The 19,498-nt window shown below is 45.7% G+C and overlaps 1 protein-coding gene across 1 annotated transcript in view; it reads right to left on the bottom strand.

Annotated features, from left to right (window-relative positions):
- The window catches only part of LOC138807063 (NEDD4-like E3 ubiquitin-protein ligase WWP2), a 119,107-nt gene extending 99,780 nt beyond the window's left edge, over nt 1-19,327 (bottom strand). Inside the window, exons 1-4 of the mRNA XM_069992652.1 lie at nt 19,234-19,327; nt 6,014-6,097; nt 1,057-1,204; nt 627-748 (exon numbers count right to left, since the gene is read on the bottom strand). Coding sequence (XP_069848753.1) covers nt 627-748; nt 1,057-1,204; nt 6,014-6,083 — 340 coding nt within the window. The 5' untranslated portion in view covers nt 6,084-6,097; nt 19,234-19,327. The remainder of the gene's footprint in view (nt 1-626; nt 749-1,056; nt 1,205-6,013; nt 6,098-19,233) is intronic.
- Between the last annotated feature and the right edge of the window lie 171 nt (nt 19,328-19,498).

The following is a 19,498-nucleotide window of genomic DNA, read 5'->3' as shown; positions in this document are numbered from 1 at the left end:
GGTCTAAAGCCCACAGGCTCAGGTTAGGCCACTGACCACAAACAGCAACAAACAGAAAAGTGAAGATTTATATGCCCAGGTGACAGAGGCACTCTCAATAATTCAGGTGGAGCTGCCATCTCCCAACATCCAGTAATCACCCACAAAGCCCTACTAACCATGAGGTACATGCACACACACACATATGTGTATGCACACGCATACATACACAGACACATATGTGTATGCAAACGCATACACAAACACATACACACATATACATCCTTTGTTCTGTTCTAGGGTTCAGAAAAGGAAAGCAGTGATTTAGGCTGGAGGCATTTGACAGTTTAACCCAACATATCACACATCTGAGTCAGAAAGGGGCACAGGGAAGGTCTACACCCTGAGAAAGGATGGGGGGACTCGGCAATTTATCTCACCACTAAGGCCCAGGATGCAGGAGATTGAATGCCGGCAGAGGCAGAAAGGCTCTTAGCCTTCCTCACATTCCACAAACAGCAAGTGAGGTCAGAAGCATTGCAGCCCTGGCCCTAAGTGTTGAAGGTGAAAGGGTACCCCAGGCCCACTTGCTTGCCCTCCCCAGCCCCACGGATGAATCACTTCAGCTACCCCTTCATCATACGTACTTTTGCCCCCATTGTTCTTCAGGACGTTAGATAGGTTGACAGAAGCGGTGCCTAGAAGTTCATTTCTCAAGGTATGGCAGCTCCAGACCTTCAAATCTAAGTGGCTCTGGGCCGTGACATTCCTGGAAAACAAAGACCTGATTCATGGCATCGGAGCAGATTGATCACTCCTATAACTTGCAAGAAAACAGTTACACTACACAGCTAACATCTGGGGGTTGCAAAACAGGAAGACACTGGCATACACCTTTCCCCACCCCAATGCTGACCTGCAACCCTCTAGCTAACAATGAATGCTCTGTGAGCTCTATGATGCAGAAACACGGAGAGAGGAGCCCTGGGGCAGGAGCCAGAGGCTCCCCCTCATCCTTGAAGGGAACCTCTGCCTTCCCCTTCTTATTGCCTTCCAGAAGAAATGACTTTCTCTTACAAAACGATGATCTCATTCCAGAGAAGCTCAGAGCTCCCGATGCGCTTGCCCGTCTTCTTGGTCTCGCTGGGGAGTCCATCCACGGCCACCTCCACATAGGAGTTAATGCGAGGCTGTCGAGTGTGCACCTTGGGCTTTGCCGACACCACTGCATTGGACAGGAGAAAGAGTGGAAGATGAGCCAGAGAGTTCCCATGCCCTCCTGTGGCAGGTGGTCTGCCTACTCTTGTGGAATCTCTTCAAAAGTAAATTTTCCTTTCTCCTGCTTCTTAAAAAGAAAAAAGAAACCTTTATAAGAAACGAGTATTGAAAAATTTAAAAACCATGAAGCATAAGAAAAAAGTCAGTTTTTATCTGAAACCCCTGAGATGATCATCATTAGTTATCATGACAAACTTATTTTTATTTCTTTAATTCTTTAAAGTTCTTCCCCATCCAAAGTCTTTTTTTTTTTCATTTGGCAGTGCTGAGGATGAAGACTGAGTAAGCAAGCATTATGTCAGTGACCTATACCCAACCCCCAAAACAACCCTGCAATATAATTCTGTTGTATGACAATGTTCATTATTTTTTTTACCATTGTTAAGATTTGCTTATAATTTCTTGCTCTACGCTAGCCTTGAGCTAAAGAGCTGAGGGACAATGCTCAGGCCCAGAGTTCAGGCTCCATGACCAGACCCTCCCCCCAAAAAAAGAAAGAAAAATTGCCACAAATATACATATATGCATGTACTGAATATTTCCCAAAAGTATATGAACATTTTCATTTATTTATTTTTTGTCAGTCCTGTGGGGCTTGAACTTAGGGCCTGAGCACTGTCCCTGAGCTTCTTTTGCTGAAGGCTAGCACTCTACCACTTGAGTCACAGCTCCACTTCCAGCTTTTTTTTTTTAAGTAGCTTACTGGAGATAAGGATCTCATAGACTTTTCTGACTGGGCTAGCTTTGAACCACTATCCTCAGATCTGTCTCCTAAGTAGCTAGGATTATAGGCATGAACCACTGGCACCCATCATAAACATTTTTTTTAAGTTCTTAAAACTGCCTAATTCCCTTTCACAAAGGGTAAACCTAGGTGGACACTACATATAGGAATAGATCCATTTCACCAAACACTGCAGAGTGCTGATTAATGTTTCTTCACTCTTGGCAAACCATACAGATCTTTAAAAACAGTTTCAAGGTAATTTTAAGACTCAATGAGGACTTATCATAGACACTGCTATGCACACACTATCCAACAAATGCATGAGATGGGGAATAAGCCAGCATGCCACTTTACCAGGAAGAAACAGGACTAAGAAGTGAGGTCATTGGATGCCCAGCCAGAAAGCCACAAGCCAAAATGTACACCCACCAGCCTGACTCCACACTATACTGGATGTTGTTGTCCACTCTAGTATTCTTCTTCAATAAACAGTAAGGCCAAATATTTTTCATGTGCTGATTAGTCATCTGTATTTCCTTCCCCACCCTCCCCCCCAGCCCCTGCCTGTGGCTATAATTTTATTTTTTCTTTTTTTTAATATATATTTTTAGCCGGGCGCTGGTGGCTCACGCCTGTAAACCTAGCTACTCAGGAGGCTGAGATCTGAGGATCGCGGTTCAAAGCCAGCCCGGGCAGGAGAGACCGTGAGACTCCTATCTCCAATAAACCACCAGAAAACCGGAAGTGGCGCTGTAGCTCAAGTGGTAGAGCGCTCGCCTTGAGCTGAAGAGCTGAGGGACAGCGCCCAGGCCCAGATTTCAAGCCCCCACGACCGACAAAAATATATATATATATATATTTTTTTTTTAATTGTAAAGATACTGTACGGAGAGGTTACAGTTACCTGAGTAAGGTAATGAGTACGTTTCCTATCAAGCATTGTTACTCCCTCCTTTGTTTTTCCCATACCATCCCTCCCCTCCCCTGTATTTCCTTTTCTTTTGGTAGGCTTTCTCATGTTCACTTGGCACCAGCAAGCCAAAATCTCACAGAGCAACAAGCCAAGCAAGTACTATGCCTCAGGGGAATGTGTCTCTCAGGACCTCATGATGCTGGTGAAAAACCTAGGCTGTAAGAAAAAAAAAAACGCCTCTACCATCTTCCATGCTATGCCCCAAATCACAGGATGTGACTGATCAGAGGCACCCTCTGTTGAGAGTAAGCAAATCTCCCTCACAGGCAATAAGGGAGGTAGATGACTGTCCCTTACAGGCCCACAACCTAGAATAGGTCAAATATTCCAGGTTATATCTGCAATAACTTTCTCCAGAGCCAAAAGGAAGGAAGTCTAGAAACAAAAAACAAAAACAAAAGCAAAACACAGTTGTGGCTATGATTCAGAAGCAACAAGGGTCAGTATTGGGAATTAAGGTTGGTGGTGCTGAGGCTGAACGGGGAAGAAAAACACAGGACCTTACATACAGCCCAAGGTTAGCTGAGGCCACCTGCTGGTGAAAAGGCAGCCCTACATGTCTTTAACTTAAGGCCTTGTTTTAATGGAGAGTCCTGTAATTGAAAGGAAATTTGCAAAATGAATACGAAGAATTCCTCTACACGCTCCATTCAAGTCACCTGATGTTACTGTACATTACACTAGCTCTGCTTCCCCCCCTGAATCTATCTCTTTCTCTCTCTCTCTCTCTCACACACACACACATTTGTAGATACTCTGTCTCTTCACTTCTCATTACCTCCAGGTATATTTCCCCCAAAACAAAAATACTTTCCAGCCAGGTGCTGGTGGCTCACACTTGCAAGCACAGCTACTCAGGAGGCTGAGATCTGAGGATCATGGTTCAAAGCCAGTCCGGGCAGGAAAGTCCATGAGATTCTTATCTCCAATTAACCACCAGAAAAACGAGTAGTGGCTCTGTGGCTCAAGCGGTAGAGCGCTAGCCTTGAGCTGGAGAGCTGAGGGACAGTGCCCAAGCCCAGAGTTCAAGCCCCATAACCAACAAAAAAAAAAAAAAAAATTCCAACACAACCAAGGGTACAATGATCAAGACATTTAACAATTTACACTATTCTTTAATCTTCAGACCTTATTCAAGTTTTACTAACTCACTGTCCATCATAGGACCCAATCTAGAATCACATGTTGCACTTACTAGCCTTACTTGATGTTTCCAACATACAGAAAAATTAAAAGAACAAGGAACATCTGCATAGTCATCACTAATTGTTGCCATTTTGTTCTGTTTGCTTTTCCCATGTGTCTCTATGTATCTGTATCAGGCTCTGGAAGAGAACTTCTGTGATAACAAATTATAGTTACTTTTTTTGGAGGGGGGAGGAGGTTGGTCATATGGCTTGAACTCTGGGCCTGGGCACTATCTCCTAGCTCTTCTGCTCAAGGTGTTTACACTCTACTGCTTGAGAGCCACAGCACCACTTCTGGTTTTCTGGTGGTTAATTGGGGATGAGTCTCACGGACTTTATTGCCAGGGCTGGCTTTGAACAGCAATCCTCAGATCGCAGCCTCCTGAGTAGCTAGGATTATAGGCATGAGCCACCAGTGCCTGGCTATCTGGCTACAGTTACTTTTGTTGCTGCTGTCTGAACTGGGTTTTGAACACAGAATCTCACACTTGCTAATCTTCACTTGAGTTATGCCTCCAGCCACCCCCCACCTTTTTTTTTTTTTTTTTTTTTGACTTTAGGTATTTTCAGCCAAGCTTTCCTTTTATTTATTTATTTTTTTTTGCCTAGGCAGGTCAGCCTGGACCACAAACTCTGGCTTAAGTCTTTGGTGTAGGATGACAGACACGAATAAGTATGCTTATGTTTTTGTTGTGATGGGGGGGGGGGGTCTTGATAACTTTGCCCAGGCTGACCTCAAACCCAGATCTTCCACACAGATCTCCACTTGCCAAGTAGCTGGCATTACAGGTATGAGGTACTGCATCTAACATGACCATTGGGTGCATTTAGAAGACTAAGCCACCAACCAGGTTGGCTCATTCAGGATATGAGGAAGAAAATTCAGGAGCTCAGTTCTGGACATGTGTAACACAGATATTTACTAAACACTCAGATATATTATCCACCGGAAAAAAATAAGACATACTTCTTTTATCAAGCTCTGACTTTCCCTTAGAGATATTCTGTTCAACTCTGCCTCCTCTAGACTTTGCCCTAAGTGTCCTGTGGTCTTCCTAAGCAATCCAAGACTTCTGCATGGGACATTCAGTCATTACAAGACCGAGGAACAACAAAGTGGAGGTGACAAGTGGGCTACTAGATACGAATGTGGAGTTCCAAAATAAGGCCCAGCTGAAGACACAAATTTGAGAATGAGTAGACACTAATCACTCCATCAGGCTAGATCAATCACTTAGGGTATGAGAAGATAGGAAAGAGCCCAGGACAGGAAAAAAATCACCATTTCAGACCATTTTAGCCCAAAGTTCCTTTCTTCATTCCTTCTTTTTCAAGAATCCTGGCTATAGCCGGGCACCAGTGGCTCATGCCAATATTCCTAGGTACTCAGAAGGCTGAGATCTGAGGATCATGGTTTGGAGTCAGCCCAGACAGGTAAGCATGTAAGACTCTTATCTCCAATAAACTACTCAGAAAAAGCCAGAAGTGGTGCTGTGGCTCAAGTAATAGAGCACTAGCCTTGAGCAAAAGAAGCTCCGGAACAATGCCCAGATGGCCCCAGGACTGGCAAAAGAAAGAAAGAAAGAATGAAAGAAAGAAAGAAAGAAAGAAAGAAAGAAAGAAAGAAAGAAAGAAAGAAATAAAGAAAGAAAGAAAGAAAGAAGAAAGAAAGAGAAAGAGGAAAAGGAAAAGGAAAAGGAAAAGAAAAAAATGCTGTCTACAAAGTAACAATCTGATAAGAATGAGGAGGGAGGCTCAAAGGCTATTCTAGAAGATACTGCTCTCCATACCAAGGTGTGGATATGACCCACATCCTGCCCAAAGAATGGGCTATATGACAAATGATCTCCACCACACAGAGCCACTCACCTTTCAAGGTAAGCTGAGACTTCTCAAAAGGGAGGGCCACTCCTGCCCGGCTGGAGCTGGCAGATGCCATATCATCACCAGGAACTGCAATACAAGCAAAGCAGTGGACTTAGCTACTTCTTGAGAAGATTAAAGACATAAACTCAATTTTAATATTTATGTTAAAATTAAAGAGACAGAAAAAAAACTGCATGGCGGTACATGCCTGTAAGCCCAGCACTTGGGGGTGGGGAAGAGAAGGGTAGGGGGTTGAAGCTAGAGTATTACATATCTGTTTATCCCCATCTCAACCCAGCCTGGGCTACATAGCAAGTTCTAGGCCAGCCAGGGCTACATCTTGAGACCTTCTCAAAACAACAAAAAATTAAAAATAAAGAGACAGAGGCAAAATAAATCAGAGTGTTTGTTGTCCCTCTGTCTCATAATGGCTAAATGCTCCTACAGCAGTTTTAGGAGAGCCTAAGAGGACCACAGGACAAAAAGGGCAATGTCTGGAGAATGCAGAATAGAACAGAACATCTCCAAAACCAAAGTCTCTGATCAACAACAAAAAACTAATAGGACTGTTTGAATTGGGTAAAAGATCTGAATAGACATTTCACCAAAGAAACCCAAATGGCTAATGAAGCCATCAGGTGTCCCTGTCACTCCATCTTGACTAGAAGCGGAAGTCAAGCTGGCATTCTGAATGTATCTGTACTCAAATGTTATTTTTCTTTTGGAACATCATCATTTGTCATTTGGAAAGACATCAGCTCATTAAACTATGTAAAGATTCCAAATGTTGACACATTTCATTATACAATATCAAAAAAATCACATTTGTGAATGTCACCTCTAATCTCCTCACATAAACCTCCAAGCACTAGTAGTTGCCCAGCTCCTAGTGGTAGATATACAAGGCCCAAAATTCAGATCTATACTTAAGAACTATTTTGTCACTGGCAACAAATACTGCCAGTTGTTTTCCTTGAAATGTCAGGCTCACTTCACTCATTTTGGAGAAGTCTGCCAAATACTCCTCTAGTGACTTTCATTTGTCTCTTAGTTGTTTTCTCAAGTAAAAAATGACATTTCATGAAAAAGCAAGAATTCAACCCTTAATTCAAACAAGTGTTACAAGTGCTGTCAGCACAGCCCTCGCAGTTCAGTGTGCAGCGTGTACTGTCTGGCCTACTCCCCGTCAGCCCAGAACACTACAAACACATGTGCTTGCTCCAGAGTCAGTACTGAGTACAGGCACAGGTTTCACTGTGTCTGTACACCTGAGTTCATGCTGCGGCACTGTTTTTCCACCCTTTGCTCTGCAGGCAGCAAACAGAGTCAGGCTGTGTGGTCTCTGTCTCTCTCTCTGTCTCTCTCTCTGTCTCTCTCTCTGTCTCTCTCTCTCTCTCTCTCTCCTCTCTCCCCTCCCTCCCTCCCTCCCTCCCTCTCTCTCTCTCTCTCTCTCTCTCTCTCTCTCTCTCTCTCTCTCTCTCTCTCTCTCTCTCTCTCTCTCTCTCTCTCTCTGCTACCACCATCAGGGTGTCCCAAAGCTCAGGGCTGTATTCTCCTCTTAGTCTTCCCAGCCTGTCTCATAGTTTTCAGATCATCTTCTTGTTGACAATCCCAAATTGGTGTGCCCCATTGGTGTGCTCAGCCTTGATACTCAGAATGTCACATGCACTGACCTGGAAAGAAAACTGCACTTTCAACACAGAGACAGAGGAACTGCTCATCCGTCCTCAGCTCAGGACAACTCCTTCTAGTGGCTCAGGGCAATCCTCCCAACTTGCCTACTTCCCCTTTCTCTTCTACACCCCACAGCCAAAGTCAATAAATCCCTCTGGTCATACCTTTAATCTTTCCAAGTTCAATCCAAAGCACCAAGATCTCTCACCCAGATTATGGTTGTCCCTCTACCTGCCCTTTGCCCCCATCAATCATATCTCCAATTCATTGGAGTCATTTTTGTTTTAATTATGTAAAGGATGTCCCATCACTCAGATATTCAAAACTATCCAGCCACTTCCTATCTGCCACGGTTTGGACATGAAGAAATCCCCTAAAAAGGCTGCTGTGGGAAGGGCTTGGTCTCCAGCTGGTGGAGGTATGGGGAAGGGATTGGCTCATCGGGGCTCTAACCTCACCAGCAGATGACCCATCCCATGAGTTCACAGCTGAACAACCCAGTGGTGGGGTCTGTGTGGAGGAAGCAGATTGCTGGGCGTTTACCCTTGAAGAGAGGGTCATACACTGCTCTCTGCCCTCTCCCCAGCTATCCTCTAAACATGAGATAAGCAGCTTGCAGCCCACATGCTTCCTGCCAATATGTTCTGCCATGGACTGAAACCAAGAGTAGAAATAAACCTTTCCACCTTTAAGCTGTTTCTCTCAAGTATCATCACCATGACAGTAAACTGAGACTACACCTTCTAACTCTGTAAAAGTCAAAGTTGTACAAGTGACCTACAAGGGACTCCATGATACCCTCTTATCCCTTATCGACACACACCTCCCTGATTCCATCCTCTATGGGATCTCTGCAGTCCCAGGGCTGAGGAGTTTATTCCTTTAATGTCTGCCTACTGGCTGAAGTGTAAGCCTCCTGAGGGCTGTGATGTCTGACTCAAGTTTACCTGGAAGTTGGTTTCTAGAACAAGACCTGGTTCTTAGTAGGAATATTTCTGGAATGAATGAACTTGAGCCTCAGGTTTCTAAGATTTAAAAAGATGTTTCCACTCCCTTAAACTAAATTTATCTGGGAGAAGCAGGAGGAAGACCTAGTCTCTCTGCTGCTATCAGAAAAGAAAGATTAAAAGCCTATTGGGAAGAAGTCTTGAAGGCTTCTAACTCTACCCTACCTCTTACTTCTTTCATGTTTGTTGTTGCCAGTCCTGGGGCTTGAACTCACGGTCTGGGCACTGCCCCTGAGCTGCTTTTGCTCAAGGCTAGCACTCTACCACTTGAGCCACAGCACCACTTATGTTTTTTTCTGTTTATGTGGTACTTGAGAATCGAACCCAGGGCTTTGTGAATGTTAGGCGAACACTCTACTACTAAGCCACATTCCCAGCCCTACCTCCTATAGAGTTAAAGAAACAAAAACTGGACTTTATCCCACTCTGAGATCAGATAGAAAGAGGAGGTGAGATTCTCCACTGTATACAGAAGCCATGTTTACGGCCATGGTTGTAATGGCAAAAATTTCTGAGGGAATGGATAAACTATATTTCTAAAATGGAACAAGGCCTGGTGGCTCATGCCTGTAATCCCAGTTACCTGGAAGGGAAAGATCAACAGAATCATAGTTCAACTTACTGCCAGCCTGGGCAATAAGTTAATACTCCATCTCAACAAACAAGCCAGGGATAGTAATTCACATCAATGATGTGGGGAGTCAGCAGTGAGAAGACTGATGTCTGGGGTCAGACAGTCCAATGGACAAAAACATAGATAGTCCAACTGAAAAATAACCTAAAGCCAAAAGGAAATAGGGGCATAGTCAAGTGATAGAGCACCTGCTGAGCAAGTGAAAGGTCTTGAGTTCAAACCCCAGTACTGCCCAAATAGAAATATGAGCTGTTAACAGAGATGTTAATTCAGTTTACCTGTACAGGTCCCAAATCAGAAGAGAAAGGAAAAAAGCAAGCAAGCAGCCTGAGCTCAGCAGATGCTGTTGTTGTATACCTGAACATACACAGAACATCTGTTTATGTTGTGACACACAAATGTAGTAAAACATAAAATCATAGACATGAAAGATATGCCAAACTCAAATTCAGAACAGAAGTTCCTTATGGAGTCAGAGAGCAGTGAACAGGGGACTTGGAAAAAGGAAAGACCAAGAGGACTTCCACAGTATCTGCAGCATTTTATCTTTAAAAGGACAAAGTTCTGGGCTGGGAAGGTGGCTCAGTGGTAGAGCGCTTGCCTTGCATACCTGAGGCCCTGGGTTCGATTCCTTAGCACCACATAAGCAAAAAGAAAAAAGCCGGAAGTGGCACTGTAGCTCAAGTGGTAGAGCGCTAGCCTTGAGCTGAAGAGCTGAGGGACAGCGCCCAGGCCCAGAGTTCAGGCCTCACGACTGGACCCAAAAAAAAAAAAAAAAAAGGACAAAGTTCTGAGAGCTGGTGACTCACACCTGTAATCCTAGCTACTGAGGAGGCTGAGATCTGAGGATCATGGTTTGAAGCCAGCCCAGGAGGAAAAAGTTTGTGAGACTCTCATCTCCAATTAACCACCAAAAAGCTGGAAATTGATGGAGGTGTGACTCAAGCACTAGCCTTGAGCACAAAAGTTCATGGATAGTACCTAAGCCCTTAGTTCAAGCCCTAGGACACAAATGTGCTGAAGCAATATGGTAAACACTTTCATAAACCAGAAGCAGCTTAGACTGTCATGTTTGTCTTTGAACCATTGGGATTTTTTTTTTATAACTGAATAATAATTTTAAGGGAGAGATCCTAACTTGAGCAATGAAGATAAAAGCAATGATTATAAATTTAACTCTGGGGCTTTTAGTAACAGGGGCTGAAATACTAAAAGCTAGAAATCCATTATTTATAGGCTTTAAAAATAAAAGAATATTTTAAAAATCTTTGCATCTACTGGGACTCTTTCCTAAGGCAACTCAACTAAGGGTCATTTTTAAACTACCTTGTTCTCCTGGGCTTTGCTGCTTTTAGCCTTTGTTCTAACACTTCAAGCTCCATCTACAAGGCCTGGGAAGCAGGAGAAAAACTAACCTTTTTGATCCCCAAAACAGAATCAGTGGGATAAATTTGAAAGAAGGCTCAGAAAGAACCCAGACAAGTGGAGGAGGTGGAAAAGCAGGGTGGAGAGGCCACCCTGTTTTCTTCTTCTCTGTCCTTCATAACTAGTCTGCTATTTATCCAGTCACCCAGGTCGGCCGAGCCAATCAGGCAGGCATAGCCAAGCTCCACATAACAGAAAATAACCATCACCAGGAAGGGAAAACCAACAGCAAGCCCATCCAAGTATTTTCAAGCCCATTGGCTTTTGTCTCTGTGTCTCATCCTAGACAGGGTTCCTAGCATGAATGGAACTGGACTCAAATCTCCACTGTGCACTGCAGGAAGCTCTTGAAACATCAGGCCCCAGTCTACGTCTACTCTGACTATATATATATATGTATATGTGTGTGTGTGTGTGTGTGTGTGTGTGTGTACTCCAGGAATGTTTCCCTGCTAACAGTGGTGAGATGAGTTTACATCCGAATGTCCAAAAGACAAAAGACCTGAAAGCAGGGGAGGAGCCTGGAGCAGGCAGGGGAGAAGGGAAAACACATTTAGAATATGACTGTAGTTTAGATACAAAAAGGTCACCACTGAAAGCACTGATGCATTTAGTGGAAGACAGGGAGAAACACCTCCCCACACACACTATAGCAGGTACATCTACCCAAATTTCTCAAAAATGAATGAATGAATGTCCCCTGAACTTACTTTCCACAGAAATCTTAACAAGCGTCTTTCAAAATAAAAGCCTATATGGGTAGAGTTACAGTCTCAGAGTCCCCTCCACTATCTCAAGCAAGAGAGCTTTTAATCTCCCAAAGAACAGTTTAAAACAAGCTGGAAGGCCTCACTCGAGTCAGGCTGAGTGTAGGGCTGGAGGGTAGGGATCAGGCACCACACTGACTCAGGGACATAAGTGAAAGCAGAGGTCTGGGGCAAGTCCCAAAGCTCTACCCCAGTGGCCTTCCCTCCCTGGGGTCTCAACATACAGAAACAAGCTGGGGATGGAGGTAGAGTGCTTGCCTCACAGGGGAAAGGCCTGGGCTTCCACCCCAAGCACTGCAAAAAATGCAAGGGAAAGACTGAATGTATTCACATGGAAACAACAGAATCACGTGGCGCCACACTAGACAAGTGGGCAGTGGTGGCTGGTACTGCACTGAAATCTTTTTTGTTGTTGTTCCTTTTTTTTTGTTTTTGGCAGAAGTGGGCATGGAACTCAGGACCTCGTGCATATTAGTCCAGCTCCCTACCACTGAGCCATACTCCCACCCCTGTACTTGAATCTCATGGGCTCCCACAAGACAGATAGCACATGGAAAACAGGGTGGCTGCATTTTTTTCTTTATTGAAATACAATTTACATATTAAATTACTGTCCTTTTTAAGGCATTCAATTAAGTGGGGTTTTTTAAAATTATATTCAGAGTTGTGCTACCATCATCACTAATTCCAGAACACTTTCATCACCCCCAAAGAAATTTAGTATTCCACCATTCACAATCACTACCATTTGCTCCTGCTCCCAGCACCTGATAACCATTCATCTATTTTCTGGCTCTACAGATTTGCCGATTCCAGATATTTCATATATGTAGACTCATACAGTATATTGCCTTTTATGGTATGTTTTCAAGATTTATCCTCATGTTAGCATGTATCAGAACTTATATTCCTACTTTAATGCTGAGTAATATTCCGTTGTATTCATATATTTGGTTTATCCACTCACCAGCTGATGGACATTTATAGCAGAATGGGTTCTTTTTTTTTTCCCCAGTGTGGGAGATTGAAGCCAGAACCTTACTTGTACTATGCAAACACTTTACACTTTGGCCTACACCTTTAGCCTGCACCTGACCATTCTTCACCAACTTCAGCAAGAAACTCTCATATCAATTTTTTTAGAAGCAAATAGTCTTAATCACTTAGTAGATACTGAAATGTCAGCTAAAAGCTAAACTACTTTGTGTGTGCGCTGGGTGCCAGTGGCTCACGCCTGTAATCCTAGCTACTCAGTTGGCTGAGATCTGAGGATAGAGGTTCAAAGCCAGCCCCGGCAGGAAAGTCCATTGAGACTCTTACCTCCAATAAACCACCAGAAAACCGGAGGTGGCGCTGAGGCTCAAGCAGTAGAGCGCTTGCCATGAGCTGAAGAGTACAGGGACAGCGCCCGAGCCCAGAGCTCAAGCCCCACAACCAACAACAACAACAACAAAAAAAAACTGTGTGTGCGCAAGTGTGTGTTGCTCAGGACTGAACCCAGGACCTTGAGCATGGTAGGCAAGCATTCTACCACTGAGCTACATATCCAGCCTTAAACTTGTTCTTGATACTAAGATATAAAAGCCTAAGTTCTGGGATTGTAGCCCTTTAATTCCTAAAATCTTGATTCAGCTTTGAGTTAGAAACTTACAAACCCTGGAGATAAAAAGGCCTGTATAAAATGAGAAGGTAAAAGTAAAACACACAAGATGCAGATTTTACTGGTAATTAACCAGCTACAAATTGACCCTGCATCCATTTCTTAAAAGATGAGCAAGAGAAGGTTGATGAAAAGATCCCTCCCTTCCTTCATACTGTTCCAGTTCTTTCCAACACTGGTGCTTCTTTCTTGACCTCTTTTCTCTGCCCAGCCTTCTACTCAGCAAGGGTCCATGTTGATAAACAATCAAATGGCTCTGAACTCAGAGCCAATGACATCTATTCCAAGATGAAGCACATAAAAAATGAAGAAAGGATAGTAATGGAATTACGGGTGAATATTAAAAGATATGGACACATATCAAGACCAAATAAGAGGTAAAGGGTAAGTGACCTGATCCCAGGTCAAGATCCCAGGTCTAAGCATTTTGGCATTTTCCTACAACTACATGCAGTCCTTACTAGTCAACTTAAAATCCCTGACTGCTCATCTGCTGGGGATAGGTGGAGGGAGAGGGCAAAGCCAGGGAATTTGAAACCTTTTTTAAAAAGAAAAAAAAAAAAAAAAAAGGGAGGGGGTGGAAAGGTGGCTCAGTGGTAGAGCACTTGCCTTGCATGCTTGAGGCCCTGGGTTCGATTCCTCAGCACCACATAAGCAGAAAAAAGAAAAAACGAAAGTGGTGCTGTGGCTCAAGTGGTAGAGTGCTAGCCTTGAACTGAAGAGCTGAGGGACAGCGCCCAGGCCCAGAGTTCAGACCCCAGGACCGGACCAAAAAAAAAAAAAAAAAGAAAGAAAAAAGTCTAGCTGGAATCTAAGGAGAACAGATCTTCACTACTGCTGCACCTCTCAGAAATTCTAGTCAGCCAGGTGCTGGGTGGCTCATACCTGTGATCCTACTCAGGAAGATGAGATCTGAGAACAGTGGCTCGAAGCCAGCCCAGTCAGCAAAGTCTGTGAAACTTTTATTATTATTGTTGTTGTTGTTGTTATCTTTAGGTGGCTGTACAAAGTAGTTGCCATTTAACAAAATAGTTTATGAATGCCGGGCGCTGGTGGCTCACGCCTGTAATCCTAGCTACTCAGGAGGCTGAGATCTGAGGATCGCGGTTCAAAGCCAGCCCGGGCAAGAAAGACCGTGAGACTCCTATCTCCAATAAACCACCAGAAAACCGGAAGTGGCGCTGTAGCTCAAGTGGTAGAGCGCTCGCCTTGAGCTGAAGAGCTGAGGGACAACGCCCAGGCCCAGAGTTCAAGCCCCACGACCGACCAAAAAAAAAAAAAAAAAAAAATAGTTTATGAATAAAGTATACCTTGTTTGATGTCACTCCTTTCAACATTCCCACCTACCCTTCCCCTCTCCATCCCTTCTTTACTCTTCTAAATTTCCTACCATATACAGTGATACTCACCACCAATTAACCAAAGAGCCACAAGTGGAGCTGTGGCTCAAGCGGTAGAGTACTAGGCTGAAAAAAGCTCAGGGATAGCACTTGGGGGCCCGAGTTCAAACCCCAGTATCAAAATAATTAAGTAATTAATTCCAGAGTCCATAGTAGCCCTAAGTTATCAAAAATCACTTGGAAGTGGCTCTCAGATTTGATCCCAAGGGGGATTTAGATTCACAAACCCACTGTCAGCCATCTGAGTTCACAGTTCAGATCACATCTAAACTCACAGACCAAATTCACATCTCAGCTCCTCCATTTCTTAGTCACATGACCTCGCACAAGTCACTCTACCTTCAGTGGGATTCTCTTTGTGTCACATCTATAAAATGGAAAGATGCCTGACAAAAAAGACGTCAGGACTAGGGTGTGGCTCATGGTAGAGCGCCTACTCAGCAAGTGTAGGGCCCTTAATTCAAATGCTAGTATTGAAGAAAAAGAAAAGTGTTCAATATATGTTTGATGAAACCAGTATTTCATTAAAAATCCATTATCCATCTTGCCTGGCTGTCTTACTCCCATCCTTGCTGGAGGTCTTGAAATTGGTTTCCAACACAGAAAGCCAGATTCATCCCAGAAAATTGGCATTCAAATTGATTTCAACAGCACTACAAAGATGCTCAGTTTGAAGAGCATTCTCCTTAAGAAAAAAAAAAAAGAAACCCATTAGCTTGTGGTTTGCAAAAGGGTCTTTAACTGTAAAGTGAAAGGAGAAATTCAACTTCTCACAGATACACTACAATGCTTTGCTACTCTTCAAATACTAACAATTATAACAACAGTTTAGGTTTACTTTAAAAGTTAATAGCCTGGGGCTGGGAAGGTGGCTCAGTGGTAAAGCACTTGCCTTGTATGCTTGAGGCCCTGGGTTCGATTCCTCAGCACCCATAAGCAAAAAAAAAAAAAAAGTTGTGGCTAAAGTGGTAGAGTGCTAGCCTTGAGCTGAAGAGCTGAGGGGCAGCGCCCAGGCTCAGAGTTCAGGCCCACAACCGGACCCAAAATAAAACAAAACAAAAGTTAATATCCAAATCTTGGCACTGGTGACTCATGCCTATAATCCTCGCTACTCAGGAGGATGGGATCTGAGAATCACAACTCAAAGCCAGCTCAGGCAGGAAAGTCCATGAGACTCTTATCTCCAATAAACCACCAGAAAATCCTAAGCAACGTTATGGCTCAAGTGGTAGAGCGCTAGCCTTGAGCTGAAGAGCTGAGAGGCAGCACCCAGGCCCAGAGTTCAAGCCCCACAACCGACCAAAAAAAAAAAAAAAAAAGTGAAACCTCAATGCAGTAAGGCGGGTGGGAAGGTATACTTCTATAACCCCAGCTATACAGGAGGCCTAGGAAGGACACACAGTCTTAGGCAAGCCCCAGCAAAAAGTGCAACCTATTGGAAAAATAATCTAAAGTTGGGGCTGGGAAGGTGGCTCAGTGGTAGAGCGCTTGCCTTGCATGCCTGAGGCCCTGGGTTTGATTCCTCAGCACCACATAAGCAAAAAGAAAAAAGCTGGAAATGGCACTGTGGCTCAAGTGGTAGAGCACTAGCCTTGAGCTGAAGAGCTGAGGGGCAGCGCCCAGGCCCAGAGTTCAGGCCCCACGACCAGACCCCCCCCCAAAAAAATCTAAAGTTAAAAGGGGGGGAGGGTGGTGACAGAGGCATTGTTCAAGTGCCTGTCTACCAAGTTCAAGGCCCTGAGTTCAAAACCTCAGTACTAGGCCGGGCGCTGGTGGCTCATGCCTGTAATCCTAGCTACTCAGGAGGCTGAGATCTGAGGATCGCGGTTCAAAGCCAGCCCGGGCAGGAGAGACCGTGAGACTCCTATCTCCAATAAACAACCAGAAAACCGGAAGTGGCGCTGTAGCTCAAGTGGTAGAGCGCTCGCCTTGAGCTGAAGAGCTGAGGGACAGCGCCCAGGCCCAGAGTTCAAGCCCCACGACCGACAAAAAAAAAAAAAAAAAAAAAACCTCAGTACTAGGGGGAGGGGGGAGAGGGTTATGTTTCCAAACAGCAGTATTCTTTTCAGAGACATATTCACATTACTCTCTGGGTGACCTCATCCAGTCTCAACTTTTACTCCATCCCCATGGTAACAGCTTCCATACAAACATCTCCAGCCAAGGCCTGCCAGACTCCCATCAATACCTTCACCTGCATTTCTTTTAGGCATCTGACAATCCACATGAACTGAACCAGAAGGCTAAGAACTTGGCTCAGGTAGGAAGTGCGCCTATCAAACACAGGCTCTGAGTTCAAACGGCCAGTTGTAGCCTCCCCCCAAAAAAACAAAAAACAAGAACACTCCTTTGGGTTGGGGATTTAGTTCAGTGGAAGAACAAACACCTGCCTAGTAAGTACAAGGCCATGAGTTCAATCCTCAGCTCTGGGAAAAAGAAAAAAAAAGGAAGGAGGAAGGAAGGAAGGAAGGAAGGAAGGAGAGAGAGTACAAAACTGAGCTGGACTCTGTTCTTCTCCCCACCCCCCCTTCAGTTAAAGACAACTCCATTCTTCCAGCTGTCCTTATTGAAGCCTTTGACTCCTGTTTTGGCCAATGTTTGATGACTAAAGGCCACACAGCTAAGTGGTTGGCCAAGAGATTTGATCTCACTTTCTAGCCCATCTCCTTTGTTACACAGCTGGCTATTTTTGGTTATTGGCCCATGTGAAAATAAACATGAAGAAAAGAACTTGGACTGACCAAATGCCCACAATGTACAAGGTGTGGTTAAGGAAGCCAAATAAAATAAAAACCCTGCCCTTCAAGAATTTGCAAAGTGGGCTAGGGAGGTGGCTCAGTGGTAGAGTGCTTGCCTTGCACACATGAGGCCCTGGGTTCAATTCCTCAGCACCACATAAACAAAAAGAAAAAAGCTGGAAGTGGTGCTGTGGCTCAAGTGGTAGAGCACTAGCCTTGAGCTGAAGAGCTGAGGGACAGTGCCCAGGCCCAGAGTTCAGGCCTCATGACCGGACCCAAAAAAAAAAAAAAAAAAAAAAAAGAATTTGCAAAGTAACAGGAAGAAAAGAGACCAGTAAGCAAGTGCAGTAAGTTACTTTTTAACCATGTCAACTCTTTTAGAAATAATTGTTCCTTTTGAACTGGGAATGACACCTTCCCAATCTCTCAGGGATAATACACAGGTTAACTTTTTTTTTTTTTTTTTTTTTTGTCGGTCGTGGGGCTTGAACTCTGGGCCTGGGCGCTGTCCCTCAGCTCTTCAGCTCAAGGCGAGCGCTCTACCACTTGAGCTACAGCGCCACTTCCGGTTTTCTGGTTGTTTATTGGAGATAGGAGTCTCACGGTCTCTCCTGCCCGGGGTTGGCTTTGAACCGCGATCCTCAGATCTCAGCCTCCTGAGTAGCTAGGATTACAGGCGTGAGCCACCAGCGCCCGGCTCACAGGTTAACTTTTAAAGGTATGTCAAGCTATCCAAAACCTTGACCTCCTAATACATTACCCAAGGACTTTTATTTCCCTCTCCTGGCTTCTTGTGAATGTCCAGTTTGAACATTCACCCCAACTACAACACATTCAAGGCATTCCCTTCACGTATGCACATGTTAGTAAATACCAAGGCAAAAAAAAGCAAGGGGACCAAATTTGAACGGCGGTATTTTAACTTCGCCATCACGATCCAGGTCACAGTTCTACACAACACGACAGGGACCTCTCAAGTCACCCTACCTAATTACAGCTTGTCAAGATAAGCAGTCACGTGGCAAGGACAGCTGAATAATTTAAACCCACGGAAAAGTCCTTAAAGCAGTGGTTAAGTTCACAGTCCAAAACTGCAGCAGTGACAAGTGTGAAGGTGAGACCGGCCTAGGGCGTAGACAACAGCATAGGTTAAAAGGCAGGTTATGGCCCAAGTGGTTATGATTATTAGTATCATTATTATTATTATGTAAAGGCTCAAAGACGACCTGATGGGAGAAAAATCTCCAAGGAAGATGGTGTGAAAGGCCAGCTTCCCCAGATGGGGGAAGCCGCCTGGAGCTGGACGAAGAGGGCGTGCCGAAAGCATCAAGATTCGGGGAGTCTTTCAGAAGTTTGAAGAACTGAATGGGACCGAAATCCAAGTTCCGGGCAGCCAATCACGCCCCAAGAATTAGGAAGGAAGAGACGCTGGGGGAGAGAGAGAGGTCCAGGCCGCGTTTCCTCCCTCCCTCCGCGCTCCCTCCCGGGCCAGCCACCCGCCCATTCCAATCCAGACACCCCCCGCCCACCCCCGGTCTCAGCTCCGACCCCAGTCGCCCCTTCCTCGGGCGCGCACAACTCCACAGAGCTCGCGCGCGGCTTGGCATCCCTGGGGCACCCCGGCTCTCCGGGTCTCCTCTCCCGGAAGCGCCCGCGGCCCTCGCAGCCCCCCGCCAAGCCCCGGGCGCCCACTTCAGCCGCCCGCCTCAGGCGTGCGCCCCGCCCGGGCGGGAGCCGAGACACCCCTCCTCGGAGGCCGGAACCGCCGCGCCAGGCCCCTCCCACAGGAAGCCGCCGCCCCCCTGGCCGCTCCGGTCCCGCCCGCCCCCGGACCCCCCGCGCGCCGCCCGTCACCCCCCCCCCCCAGGCCCTCCACCCGCCCACCGCCGCCCGCGCCCCGGGCGGAAGCGCTCGCTACCTGCTGCGGTCACCTCAGAGGCGCCCAACTCCGCTCCCACTTCCGCCTTCCAGCGCCCGCACTCCGGCCGGGTCACGTGACCGAGCGCGCGCGGTCACCTGACCCGGAAGTGGTTGGCTGAGCTCCCAGGTGCGGCCGACCTGGGCCGGGTCCCGCGGGCCTTGGGCTTGAGGCGCTGCGGGTGGCCCGGCGGCTGGCTGGCTGGCTGGTGCGCTCCCGGGTGGTCGGGGGTCTCCGCCCTCCGCGTGGCCCCCACGTGGCCGCA

Source organism: Dipodomys merriami, unplaced genomic scaffold, assembly GCF_024711535.1.
Source record: "Dipodomys merriami isolate MVZ:Mamm:240054 unplaced genomic scaffold, mDipMer1.0.p SCAF_41, whole genome shotgun sequence".
NCBI lineage: Eukaryota > Metazoa > Chordata > Mammalia > Rodentia > Heteromyidae > Dipodomys > Dipodomys merriami.
This window is presented reverse-complemented; position numbering and strand designations above follow the sequence as displayed.